This window comes from Syzygium oleosum, unplaced genomic scaffold, assembly GCF_021117445.2.
Source record: "Syzygium oleosum isolate NSW1041296 unplaced genomic scaffold, Sole_v2.1 Sole_v2.07, whole genome shotgun sequence".
Classification (NCBI taxonomy): Eukaryota; Viridiplantae; Streptophyta; class Magnoliopsida; order Myrtales; family Myrtaceae; genus Syzygium; species Syzygium oleosum.
This window is the reverse complement of record NW_026607491.1, coordinates 8,543,598-8,557,353: the sequence shown is the minus strand read 5'-3', so window position 1 is coordinate 8,557,353 and position 13,756 is coordinate 8,543,598. Positions and strand designations below refer to the sequence as shown.

The following is a 13,756-nucleotide window of genomic DNA, read 5'->3' as shown; positions in this document are numbered from 1 at the left end:
GATGTAAATGGTTCACCATGGCAAGTCCAATTATAATAATTCGGAGTAAACCCAAATCTACAAATATGTTCTCCAACTGTATCACGCACATGAAATTTACCATTACTGCACTTTCTACACTGACACCTTAACTTATTTCCATCCATGAACTCATATTTACTACTAGCAAAGTCTAAAAATAGTTCCAACCCAGTACGAAACTCATCGGTCAATCCTTGACGTCCAGGTAAGTTCTTATTATACATCCAAGCCCTGTTTCTTTGCATTGTGTCTGTATTAAAATAAAAAAATCTCGTAAAATATTTAAAATATCATATCTACTGTTGTTAATTAAAAAAAATTTATGAAAATTAAAATTTTGTTTTTCACGCAACAATTACTTTGAAATTTTAAAAAATGAAAAAATTACCATGTAAAGAAGACTTACCCAGATATTTGACTGAAATCTTGATAGCAGAAAGTGATCAATTTGAAGAGAATTGCAAAGTTCACTTGGATTGCGAGACCTTCAATTGGACACGTACCTAAATAAAAGCAAAATCACTTAACATTCATTTTTAAATAATTTTTTTATTTTTTTCCGAATTTAAAAAAAAACAAAAATTTTCTTACAATTTTCTCCGGTCGCCGATTCGCCGTCGCCCAGCTAGGCGACGGCGAGGTCGACCCGCGGCCATGGCCACCCCGCGCAGCCTCGCCGGCCATGGGTCGAAGCCGCCATGGTGGCGAGGTCGACCGGCACCTCGCCCAGGTGTGTTCGTCGCAAATTTGCGAAGGACGGTCTAGGTCCGTCGCAAATTGGTGGCCGGTCGCCGGAACAACAAAAACAGAAAAAAATGTCAATAAAAAAAAATTCGCATCCAACGATGAATCAGAAGGACATGACCATATTAGTTGCATGTTTAGTCACGAAATTAGCTACGATACTTACCGGTGGAAAAGCTTCACCGAGATTGATTTCTAGACGTACGGATTATTGAGAGAAATGATAGAAGGAGAAGGTGAGAGAAAAGCGGGCGACCTGACGAATCACTACTGAGAGAGAGAGAGAGAAATTGACGAGTGGGGTGGGGTGCATATCAAAAAATTAATTTTCCGTCACAAATTAGCGACGAACCCTTTTTCGTTGCAAAATCCGTCGCAAATTGCGACGGATAAAATATTCGTCGCGACGGAAAATAAATCCGTCACACATTTGCGATGGAAAATTAGTCGTCACAAATTTGCGACGGAACTAGCAACGAGCAACTTTCCGTCGCAAATTTGTGACGGATTATTTTCGTCGCAAATTTGCGATGGATTTAATCAGTCGCAAATTTGCGACGAAAATAATCCGTCACAAATTTCCGTCGCAATAATCATGTTTTTTTGTAGTGTTTCTCCTAGAAGTCCACTTCATTGTCCATTGTCCAATCCCCAGCTCAATCTCGACGAGAAGAATGGCGAAAATACCCACGATCATTTCGATTTGACAACTAGAAAGCCAAAGTCTCTGTAAACCTGGAGAGGATTGCGGATCACTATGCAGAAATTGATCAATAGAAACATCACCTCTCAGTATACAACAAGCATAACAGCACACATACTGAAATGTTTCTGCTTATAATAGCAGACAAGAGGCCTCCCAAGAATCTAAAGTTACAGAGTGATGAACCTCCGTTGGGCCTTATTCTCCAGTATTTACACGCCAAAAGAAGTATGATACTTTCCCGTCAATCTTATGATACCAGAAAAGGAAGGATCATAGACATGAACTCATCATATCCGAGTGTCGCCAATCCTGTGTACCGCGGATCTTTCTCTTTGAATTTCTCTGTCAGACCCTGAAATGCAATGTTAAGTAACGAGAAGATCACTCAATTAGCCATTGAAGCATCTGTGCATACCGTACTCATGACATAGTTCATATAGTCGATATAGTACCTTCACAATCATTCCGCACCTGCACATCCAACATAACATTAGTAAGTTCTGTATTTAAATCCGATTCTTCTCAACTCAAGTGGGCTGAAGGCTAGAAGGCAAGAAGGTGCATACTCGACAAAAGCATCAAAATTAAGTTCGCATGTCCTGCCACTGATGTCATCATATTTAGACATCAGAACTTGAAGAACAGATGGCGGGATCACATAGCCTAGACTGTAAAGAGCATTTCTTAGTTCTGTCAAGTCAAGTTTTCCACTTCTGTCTCTATCAAATCTCTCAAATATGGCCTGCAGTCACCATTTTGCATGTGAATCATTCTTAATTACCACGTACAACATAAGAAGACCCACAGAATAACCAACTATGCTACTTCACCTCGACTTACATCCGAACCATTTAGAGGATAGTGTTTTTAAACAGTGTCTGCATTGGATTTCGTCCTGCTACTACAATGCTAGCTAGAGGGTAATCTCAAACAGAATCAGTATGCTATTTTGAGTGAAGATTCTCTCTAAAAGCCTATCACTACAATAAATGTTCAATTATACAGAGTGATAGACAAAGTTCTGCGTGACAAATGCCACAGAACTCCCTAATAAAGCACTCATGTCATGTTTGTATCAGTGAAATATCTCATGTCAAGTTGACTTTGCTAAACAAACTATGGTCAAGTAGGAAATGCAACAGTAACTAGGGAAAAAATGACCAATCTGTTTGCTAAAACAAAGTAGAGCAACATATACTGATTGATGAGTCAAAGGCATTACTTCGGAACTTTGTGCCAACTGACCTAAACGAAAGCTTAAGCTGCTAAACAAAAGCGAAACTTACCCTCCACTGACTGAGGCAGCTCCACAAAGCAGCGAGCTCTTTGGAGCCTGAAACGTATTGACACGGGTAAATTTTAGCGCAGACTGCATCAGAATTCAGCATCCCTTTGTTTTTTCTGTCTTCTAATTTACTGGCAGCCTTTGAAAGTGACACACGATGGCTAAAAGTCGTGAGCTTTAGAGCTTTTTATCCTTAATGCATCACTCAATGATAAAACAGAGTTGAAGCCAAATTGCACAAACCCCCGAACAAGAATCAACCAAGTGATATATAAAAAAGGAAAGAACAATCCACCTAGTCGAAGATGGTCATTGGGATTCTTAAGCAGGAACATGAGCAACCGAACGGTTTTGATGCTGAACCTCTGATACGACACGGAACAGAGAGCCTGTTGCAATTCCTTCTCGTCAATGTACCCGCTCCAATCCCTGTCAGCCATCTCGAAGCTCCGAATCGCATCCGGGTCCCTGGGGGGAACGACTGACAATACCCGGACCCGAACGACGATGATGCCGACGACCCGTACGGAGGCTGAGGTGGATACTGCTGAAGCTGCTGCTGCTGGCCGTAGCCGTAGGGGTCGGGCAGGGCCGGAGCTGAGAGTGCGTAAGATTGAGGAGGAGGAGGAGGCCGGTCGTTGCGACCGCCGTAGGAGGACGACATGAAGAAACTCGAGGAAGGTTCGGCCCGTTTGGAGATTGCGGAGAAGAAGAGGACGGAGTGATTGAGAAATCGAGGAAGAAGGTGACGACTGACGACAACTAAGACGGTTCGACACGGTCGTTCACGAGGAATGTGTCTGAGATGGTGGTGATTAACGTCGGCTGTTTTATGACAAAAAAAAATGGTCGGCTGTTTTTGTCGTATGCTCGCTTTTTTTAACACATTTTGGAATAACAGCCGAAAATTCCGGGTGACGATGACTAATTTCTAATTTGAAACTTGAAACCTATCGTACATACTTTAGAACCTACTTGGAACCTCCCTGTTAAAAGTTCAAGAATTGGTTTCAAGATCTATCAGGTTCCACTTGTATTCTTAATTGAACGATTAGAGTAACTATCATTTGCTGTTATAATTCACTAAGCACGACTCATATTTAGAAATATGCAAAATATGAAACAATAACAAAGTAAAAGTTTCGGTAATTGATATCGCCGAAAATGGAAGCTTAGACTAGTGGTTCCAGATTACACCTTCATCATCGAACATTATGGAATATTTCAGGATTGTGCAAAGACATAGAACAAGAAAAAACACAAAGACTTGTTCTAGGTTCCCTAATTTTTAGAACGTAGAACCGGACTAGCTCTGGTCCCATTCTTCGGTTCCCAGTTCTACCCTGGAACTATGCTCACTCTTAATGAGTTCTACTCAATTTTCTTAAGGAAAATGGATCTAATGTATAATATCTTTTTGGAATTTTTAATTTATTCAATATGCTTCATGCACTTTAGTCAAATGTTCGATATGATCCATGCACTTTAAAACATTTTCATATAGTCTAGAGATTACATTGAACATTTACGCACAGTTCAGGAACCACATTGAACAAATTAAATATCTAATGACGACATTGCACATTGGCTCAAAATTCAAGGACCACGTTGCATAAATCAAAAGTTTATGGACGACGTTGCACGTCAGATCAAAGTTTCAAGGACCATAAGGTGCTGTTATCTCGTTTTCTTACTTTTCCACGTTAAAAATTATCAACTAATAAAATAATAAAAAATTATTCATCTGTTTGCTAATGGGCCGGGCTTTGTCGCTAGAAAGCCCGGAATTCACTGCGAAAGCCCACAAACGGAAGGCCCCTCTCTCTTTCTCTCTCCCTCCCTCCTTCTCCGTGTCATTGTTGGCGGGAAACTTAAGCCCTAACCCCGAGCTCGCGAGCCAAATCACCACCCCCTCCTCCTCCTCCTCCGCCTCCGCCTCCTCCTCGAATTCGCCGCGATCCGCGCGAACCGCACCGGCACGGGGATCCCCCCCAGATGGAGACGGCGGCGAAGGTGGTGGGCGAGGCGGAGGAGCTCCCCAAGACCATCGTCCGCCGCGTCGTGAAGGAGAAGCTCTCCGCGTGCTCCGACGACGGCGGCGTCGTCTCCCTCCACAAGGACGCCCTCCTCGCCTTCTCCGAGAGCGCTCGCATCTTCATCCACTACCTCTCCGCCACGTACGCATCTCCGCCCTCCCCCTCCCTCCCTCTCTGGTTCTTGTTCCCTAGGGTTTCGCCCGCGTTGACCCTGATGATACGGCGCAGGGCCCCGTCGATTTCTTTCTTCGTTTCTTGGTTTCGATGATTCCTTCGGTGTTGCAGCGTGATAGCCGTAGTTCTCTTCATTTCCTGCGATGTTCAAGTGTTCAGTTCTTGTTTTGTTTATCTTAATTCTTAACGTAGCTTCCAAACCATGAGCAGCTCTTGATGAGCTACCAACCTTTGAAATTTGGGGAATATTCGGGATGCTGAAATCGAAGAGCTTGCGTCTCTTTGCTGGTTCTGGAATTGGACACAAGTATTTAGTGTTTGACATTGTTCGATTTTTGCTTCACGGCAGAGCGAACGACATATGCAAAGAATCGAAAAGGCAAACTATTAACGCCGACGACGTATTGAAGGCGCTGGAGGAGATGGAATTTCCCGAGTTCATCGGCCCTCTTAGAGCATCTCTGGATGGTTAGTGCGATTTATGCACTGCTGGAGTTCATCATTTGCTTCTTATGAAAGCTGCTTGCAGATAATCGCTGAATTATGACCCTTCATGCATTTTACGTTTGGAGATGAGGCGTGATGAGAGTCTTCTGTCTTTTCTGGGAAATTTTGTCAGCATCGGGCCTCCTATTCATGGTTAGGTTGCATTCGGGATATTGTGTTTGTACACATTACCTATACTTTGGCGTCCTATACCTGCGGCAGGAATTGGTGTTGTTGGAAGGAAATTATATGTCTGAAGAATTGATAGTATTTGCTTTACCGATCAGATGGTGGAAATTTTTTTGATCTTTTTTTGTTTGCCCATCTTCCTAGGAACGTGGCAAATTTGACATGATTTCCTTGCGTTTCAACGACTTCTACACTTGCAACTGCATAGGGCATCATATTTGTCCTGCCAGTGGTTTATCCAGTTGACAGACTGAACTACATTTTTGCTACAGCCATGTATGCATTAGATTTTCCCAAAAGTTAAGATCGTTAACACTGTGTATTATTGGTCATAGCTTTAGTGTGCAAGAACTCTGCAACTGTATCCCCCATGCTAGAGCAGCAAAGATTTTGATGCTTGCATGCCACAAATATGTTACTTATGCAAGTTTCCAGTGCCTTCTTGGTTTGCTATTAACATTTCTATATATTATGTTATGATTTCGGTGCAATACTGGGTCCTCTGCTAAAATATCTTTTTTAATGAAATATTAGGCAAATCAATTAATTTAGTGCACAGGCTTTTTAGCTTGAACTGTAGTTTTTCCTTCTCTTGTCGGTCTTCAGTGTTCGAGGTTTATGCCTAAATTTCCGTCATTTATCTTTCAATTGGCGGATGAAGCGGTGACCAGACACAGGGTTATGGTCTCCATTGGTTTTGTTTTTCAAATAATTACACTTGGTTGTCCTCAACTGCATTGCCGCTGAATTCTGTGCATTTCTTTGAAGTGTCTTGGGCTGCGTAGCTACAGGATTTTGCTTATTTTTTGTTTTCATGTCAAATTATACTGCTTTCGGATGATGGAAAAGTTGCACAACTTCTTTTTTCTTGATTTCCTAGAGTTCAGGAAGAAAAATGCTGGAAAGAAGGAAATGGCTAAGGCAAAAGAATCGATGAAGAAGAAGATGGAGGGAGAACCTTCACAAGCAAAAGGAGATGGTGAGAGAGAGAAAAATGGAGGCACTAGTAATGGCACTGAAGAAGAAAGTGGAACTGTGGTTAAAGACAAGGCTAAGACAAAAGAATCGATGAAGAAGAAGATGGAGGGAGAACCTTCCCAAGCAAAAGGAGATGGCGAGAGAAAGAAAAATGGAGGCACAAGTAATGGAACTGAAAAAGAAAGTGGAACTGTGGTTAAAGACAAGGCTAAGGCTAAAGAATCAACCAAGAGAAAGACGGAGGGAGAACCTTCCCAAGCAAAAGGAGATGGCGAGAGAAAGAAAAATGGAGGCACAAGTAATGGAACTGAAAAAGAAAGTGGAACTGTGGTTAAAGACAAGGCTAAGGCTAAAGAATCGACCAAGAGAAAGATGGAGGGAGAACCTTCCCAAGCAAAAGGAGATGGCGAGAGAAAGAAAAATGGAGGCACTAGTAATGGAACTGAAGAAGAAAGTGGAACTGTGGTTAAAGACAAAGCTAAGGCCAAAGAATCTACCAAGAGAAAGATGGAGGGGGAACCTTCCCAAACCAAAGAAGGTGGCAAGAAAAAGAAAAATGGAGGCATTAGTAAGGGCTCTGAAGAATGAAGTCTAATTGAGGTTAACGTCTGGGTGGGGTAGGTTGATCTTGATGTGAGTCGAAAGGGTATTTGACTGGACAAATTAGGGGTTCCTATCAGCAAGCAGCAGCATCAAACTGAGGCATCCAATGGAAGAAACACATCCATATATATCTACTGAGGTCATCAAAGTCGAGCTTCGTGAGCTGGGGCATGCTTAGAGTGAGCTCACTCCCTCCAAGAACAGTTTAGCATACAAGAGCTTCTTCTATCAGTAACGTGCAGTGTGACGCCAGTGGTTAGAACAGCTTATATGTTCAGTTAGTAATGATCAGTGGAGTGGTGCCAGTGTTATTAGGTACATTGTATTGTTCTTGCTTCATATGTTTTCATTAATATTAGCTGGTCCTCGAACAGGTAACTTTTGTAGCTCATGGATACCGTGATCTTGCCCACATTCTGTTGCCTATGTCGACCATTATTTTTGCAACGTCGATTGTGCATCTCCTGTGGCTTCACCCCACATTGGTTCTTTTCGTGTGATCTTGGCTTAGGAGGATTTCTTTGCTAGAACTTGTCAGTAGTTTCTGTTGAGATAGGCACGGAGTCATGTTGCTCAAATGGAAAACTCCTTAATGCTGGGAATTATTCCTAGATGATTTTCTAGTCTCCTGGTGAATTCCATGCCTTGTAGGTCAGGAAGGCAGATACTAGCGGAGCCTTCGCATTTATCGTTAGAGACCCGTGTCGAGCAAAGTCGATGCTTTTTTGCAAATCCCTCATCATTCTTATCCTTGCACGATAGGGTTGTCGGAGCGATTGGGAAAAGATCAGACATTTGCAGCAACCTCTGTTAGTCATTCTCCTACCCGGACAAGCATCTAAGCGGACTTTTGCACGCGCCCGCTCACACAACAAATGAGATGGACCAGGAGTTGGTCTCGCCCTCAGAGGCTTGCAAAGTTCGCGTAACACGGAAAAGATACCAATGGGCATTCTAGTTAGGCATTTGCCTGCCTGCCGACTAGTATATCTTGGTAGGTCAAAGAAAGAGGAGGAATGGACCATTTTGGGATTCCTGCTCTTGTTTACTCTGTTTTTGGAATGAACTATCAAAAGTACAGAAAGGTCCAATTCATGGCGACTTTACGCCGATGTACGAAGACAGCAAAACGTCATGGTGGGTTCGCCAAATGACAATATTTTTCTTAAGAAAGCTTGAAGAACACTTAAGGGACTTTCCATGAAGAAGATGTTTTCCAAAAGGGTTAATGAAAAACACCAAACTTATATACATGTAATAAATTTATCTCAAATTAATTTTTTGACCACAAAAAATCCCAAACTGATACTCTCGTAATAAATTTATCCCAAACTAATTTTTTGACCACCAAAAATTCCAAACCGATACATTTGTGACAAATTTATATTCCGTTAAATTTTATTAATATAAAAAAAATCATAAATTAGTACACCTGTTAAAATCCCAAACTAGTATATCCGTAAACTGCCACGTGTTATTTAACTAAGCAATTCGATAATAAAATTTAACGAAAATTAACGGAATATAAATTTATTACAGGTGTACCGGTTTTATGTTTTTCGTTATATTAACCATTTCCTAAAAAATCAAAGCCCAAAAGCCATCACATCACAGCTATTGTTGATAGCTATACCACCAAATCACCGACCCAAGACTCAGAAGGGTAAATGTTAAGTGATGATTAATAAAGTTGCTTAACTAATTAAAAAGGCGTGTAGATTCGAAATTATCTAAAACGAGACAGTATCGAAATATCGATCTTTATATTTTCAATAACGAGTGCTTCGACGCATTGGTTACGAGAAAGGTCATAATTTTCAAAAGGAAAAATTCCAATTAAGGATCCCAAGTAGGGTCTTTTTTTCAAAAAAGGACCCCAAGTGGACATAGTATTAAATAAAGGCTTGAAATGTTCAATCAGTCTCAAATAAGGACCCGAAGTGCCCAAGTAGCTTCAAGTAAGGGCCTGGGTTTGCCTGCCGATCAAATACTCACCGGCCGGCGAGCACATTACTGTTCCGGTAACCGGAATTTCGTCTTTTTCTTTTTAATTTTTTTCTTTTTTTTTCCTTTTTCTGTTTTTTTCTTTTCCTTTTCCTTTTCTATTTTTTTTTTCCTCTCTTCCCTCCGCCGGCCATAGCCGGGGCCGGCGGAGGTCGCCGGCCTCAAGCGGAGGCCGCCCTCGCCGGCGTCGGGCGAGGGCTGCCCTCTCTGGCTTCGGGCGAGGGTTGCCCTTGCCGGATCTGGCGAGGGCGGCCCTTGCTCGACGCTGGCGAGGACAGCCTCCGCTTGAGGCCGGCGACCTCTGTTGGCCACGGCTATGGCCGGTGAAGGGAAGAGAGGAAAAAAAAAAACAGAAAAGGAAAAGGAAAAGGAAAAGAAAAAAACAAAAAAAGGAAAAAATTAAAAAGAAAAAGATGAAATTACCCTTGTTCCGATCGCCGGAACAGTAACGTGCTTGCCGGCCGGTGAGCATTTGACCGGCCGGCGAATCCAAGTCCTTACTTGAGACTAATTGGATACTTCGGGTTCTTATTTGAGACTGATTGGACACTTCATGCCCTTATTTAACACTATATCCACTTAAAATCCTTTTTTGAGAAAAAAATCCTGTTTAGGGTCCTTAATTCAAATTTTCTCTTTTCAAAATATTAATCGCCCGTTACGTAAAATTAATTAAATATTGAGATGTTCTTTGGGTCCAGTATGCTTAGCAAGCTATATATTATACGATCGACAGGAACCGCGCATGACATCCTCAGAAACAATAACATACCCGATCCCCATCATTTTCACTGTCACTCAGTAGTCAAACTCAAACGTTGTTTTTCTTCTTCTTCTTCCTTTCTCTCTCTAGAATCCGGCGGCACCGCACGATGAAGTCATCCTACGACTGGTGAAGACCGAGCAGTCAAAGTTAGGGCCTTCCTCTTCTCTCTGCTCTGCTCTGCTGTGGTGTGCATCAACCCTAAAAAAGAGCGATTGACGGAAAAGGGTCGAATTTGAACCTCGCTCCGATGGAAGGAGGACAGAAAGTGGCGGTCTCTGCTCTGCAGTTCTCTTGCACCGACGACGTCGCCACTAACGTCTCCACTGCCGAGAGGTCCTCCTCCTCCTCCTCCTCCATTATGCCCAAAAAAAAAGCTTTTTTTTTTTACGGGTTTGTGGGTGTTGTTTTCTTCTTTGTTGTCTCTCTGTATTTGTTCTTCCAGCTTGCAATTACGGTTCATTGATGTCCTCGAACTTCATAATGGGTTTTTAGCTCCTCTTTTTGCGCGTTAGAGCGGAGCATTGAGCTGACGAAGCTTTTGCTTTAGCCCCCTCACCGGCCCAAAAATGGCTGCTTGTTGCCCGGCCTCTGAAGAAAAGACAAACAAAGAAGGAACTAGAGTTGGGTTTCTTTCTTGGTGGGATATGATTTTAGTCAATTTGCGAAAGAGAGCTATCACAAAGGAAATTGGAATCACTAAAAAAACGAAATGGGGACGTGGTGCAAACATCACATTTCTTTATTGATGTCAATGGCCCTACAATAGATTGAAACCGCTACAGCTTGTTTCCACCTTCTTGGCGTTCCACCTCGGGTCACCTTTGCGCAAGTCTGGGGCAAACGCTTGTCACTAAATACAATTCGAATTTGGTTCATGGAGTGCAATGATGCGTTACACCAAGATTGATGAAAGATGTTTTCCAATGCAGGTTGGTTAGAGCTGCTCATGGGAAGGGTGCAAACATCATTCTCATTCAGGTATGAGCTCTTGAACTCGGAACCTTTTGTCCTTGTAAAGCTTAGTATACTAATGGTAGTCATTCTTGAAGTATTTTCCTCAAGAAAGTCCTTGACTTTATTCTAGTTACTGCCACTCTGCCATATTATCATAGGAGGAATATTTATGGCCTTGAGGCTCAAAATGTCAGTGTGATGTCCTAACTTTTGCGTTCAGGAACTTTTTGAAGGATACTACTTTTGTCAAGCACAGAGGGAAGATTTCTTTCAGCGAGCAAAGCCTTACAAGGGCCACCCAACTATTATGAGGTAAATTGTGTATGTCATTTTGGATTACCAGAAGAGCTCGTTAGACAGAGTGCTCTGTTTGGCATGCAGATTGTCCCTGCTTCTCCTGACATGTTTGAGGCCTTATTGTTCTTTTGATATTCTATTTTCCAGCAACATGACACGGTTGCAGTAAACCTTTTGCTTTTTTCCATGTTACACAGGATGCAGAAACTTGCGAAAGAGCTGGGTGTAGTGATACCTGTCAGCTTCTTTGAAGAGGCAAATAATGCTCATTACAACTCTATAGCTATAATTGATGCTGATGGGAGTGACCTTGGATTGTATAGAAAGTCGCACATCCCCGATGGACCAGGTGCATAAATTTCTCTATCTTTCCATGTCATGAGTGTTTATTTGCTTCATAAATGATGAGTTCACAGGGACGTGCATCCACAGGTTACCAAGAGAAGTTCTACTTCAATCCAGGGGACACTGGCTTTAAGGTGTGTACGAGCAATTGTATTAGTCAATCTTCAATCTCCTTACTTCTTAGCTATGGACTGTAACAGTGAGATTAACCAAAGTTATTCCATAAGATTGACTTTGATTCTCTGGCTAAACAGGTTTTCGAGACAAAATTTGCCAAGATTGGAGTTGGTAAGGAGCTTTATATGTTATACCTGCAGCTTTTTTGTTCTCTGTGTAACCTGCCTGTTGCTATACTATGTTCAAAATCCATGAGAAATCGCCTGGAACAAATAGTAATTGCCTTCTTGCAAGGTCCTCTTTTTTGAGCTTGAACTTGTAATCTTGGTTTGATAGTATTTCTTGCAACTTGTAACATTTCAGGCTGATTCCATAAGTCAAATTTGAAGGGTAAGATATGATAGGTTGATCAACTTTGTTATCTTTGTCAGCAATTTGTTGGGACCAGTGGTTTCCTGAGGCAGCTCGAGCAATGGTCTTGCAAGGGGCAGAAATATTGTTATACCCAACTGCTATTGGTTCTGAACCACAGGATCAAGGACTTGATTCTAGAGACCACTGGAAAAGAGTTATGCAAGGACATGCTGGGGCTAATCTGGTACGTTCTCTGCTTGATCGAATCGTGTACTAGTGAATAATGTTGGGACATTTAAGTTGCCTGATTAGTGTTCGACAAGCAAACTTGTGAAAGTAAATGAGTGTCAACTTTTTCATGAACATGCTTATCTGGTCTGAGTAATATTTCTGACCTTTTTTCCTTTAGCCAATGAGTAATATCGATTACTTGGCCTAGAGCAATTTCTTGTTCCATTATGCATCTGCTCCACTGTATCATGTCCGCGAGAAAAATCTGCTGTATTGCGATTTGCTCTCCCTAGTCTTCCTCTTTTGAGGTCACGTAGTTGATTATTGTTTGAGTATAGATTGGGAAACCCCGATAATGAATAGTCAATAATTGTCCCATGTCATATAAGTACTTCTTGCGAAGTAATCTCATTTGACTTCGACAAACGTAGGTACCTCTGGTGGCTTCAAATCGCATAGGGAAAGAAGTAATACAGACAGAGCATGGAAAGAGTGAGATCACATTCTACGGCAACTCTTTCATCGCAGGTATTAGGTCGACAATTGCAAGTAATTCTAGAATAGAGTTATTCTGCTTGTGAACAATATTTTGAATTAGAATTACATATTGCACAGGACCAACGGGAGAAATCGTGGCAAGTGCTAATGACAAAGAGGAAGCTGTTCTTGTGGCGGAATTTGATCTGGCTAATATAAAAAGCAAGAGACACAGCTGGGGAATATTTCGAGATCGACGTCCAGACCTATACAAGGTGCTTCTCACCTTGGATGGAAGCAATCCTCGAACGTGATTGCATGGTGCCTTCTTGATTCCTTGTGATCGGGATAATCCTTCTGCTCAAGGAAGAAAATAACTGAAAAGAGAAGTATGCTACTTTTACGAGGAGAATTGAATAATTATAGAGCGCTCGCCCGAATGATTTCCAGTAAAGAAAGCTTGGCACTCTGCATAGGCTTCACATGTGAAAGACACCCTATTTACAGTGAAATTGAGGGATTGATTATATTGGCCGCCTTTTTGTTTTAGTCATGTTTGTTTCTGAGAGAATTCTGAAAGTGGATTGCATTCGGGTGCCCTCATGCGATATGAGAGAAATCAATATCAGATGGCGTGTTGCTTAGCTGCTAGCTAGTCCTAATGGTGGACATATACTGAGGTTGGCTCGTTCAAAGTGAATTTCTTGTACTCTGGGGATTGACTATTGCTGGCTCATCTCAATTCCTTGATCATACTTTGAGTAAATTTTGGGAGTTTCTCCACAGAGTTCATTCATTAGGTGGAATAATGCATGTTAACATATGTGAGGGCGCATTGCTTCAGATTTGAGAGCGGCACGAATGCATTCCAAGGTTAATGACGACACCATCCCTCTGCGAATTGGATGGGAGAGTGCTCGCATGGGAGAGTGCCAGTGACAACCAAGTACTGCATGCTGATTACATTCCAATTAACATCAACACCATCG

General features: G+C 42.0%; 3 protein-coding genes across 4 annotated transcripts; 2 read left to right on the top strand and 1 right to left on the bottom strand.

Annotated features, from left to right (window-relative positions):
- Positions 1 to 1,718: 1,718 nt before the first annotated feature.
- Positions 1,719 to 3,420, bottom strand: LOC115676761 (probable calcium-binding protein CML48). The gene is given in 6 exon segments (XM_030599749.2): positions 1,719 to 1,823; positions 1,924 to 1,942; positions 2,038 to 2,213; positions 2,758 to 2,804; positions 3,052 to 3,225; positions 3,228 to 3,420. Coding segments are annotated over 6 exon segments (714 nt in total).
- Positions 3,421 to 4,665: 1,245 nt separating this feature from the next.
- LOC115676174 (DNA polymerase II subunit B4) lies at positions 4,666 to 7,669 on the top strand. The gene is made up of 3 exons (XM_030599062.2): positions 4,666 to 4,933; positions 5,316 to 5,434; positions 6,522 to 7,669. The coding sequence occupies exons 1-3, from the start codon at positions 4,752 to 4,754 to the stop codon at positions 7,205 to 7,207; spliced, it is 987 nt and encodes a 328-aa protein (XP_030454922.1). The 5' UTR covers positions 4,666 to 4,751; the 3' UTR covers positions 7,208 to 7,669.
- A 2,336-nt stretch (positions 7,670 to 10,005) lies between these two features.
- On the top strand, positions 10,006 to 13,299 carry LOC115678090 (N-carbamoylputrescine amidase). 2 transcript variants are annotated; one of them, XM_030601397.2, is made up of 9 exons: positions 10,006 to 10,325; positions 10,922 to 10,970; positions 11,167 to 11,258; positions 11,441 to 11,592; positions 11,676 to 11,722; positions 11,843 to 11,876; positions 12,137 to 12,303; positions 12,722 to 12,818; positions 12,906 to 13,299. In XM_030601397.2, exons 1-9 carry the CDS (start codon positions 10,240 to 10,242, stop codon positions 13,079 to 13,081), a joined length of 900 nt encoding a protein of 299 aa, XP_030457257.1. In that variant the 5' UTR covers positions 10,006 to 10,239; the 3' UTR covers positions 13,082 to 13,299. The 2 variants fall into 2 exon arrangements, with proteins under 2 accessions (XP_030457257.1, XP_056169097.1); XM_056313122.1 differs by having other exon boundaries at positions 10,008 to 10,325; positions 10,922 to 11,025.
- The last annotated feature ends 457 nt before the right edge of the window (positions 13,300 to 13,756 follow it).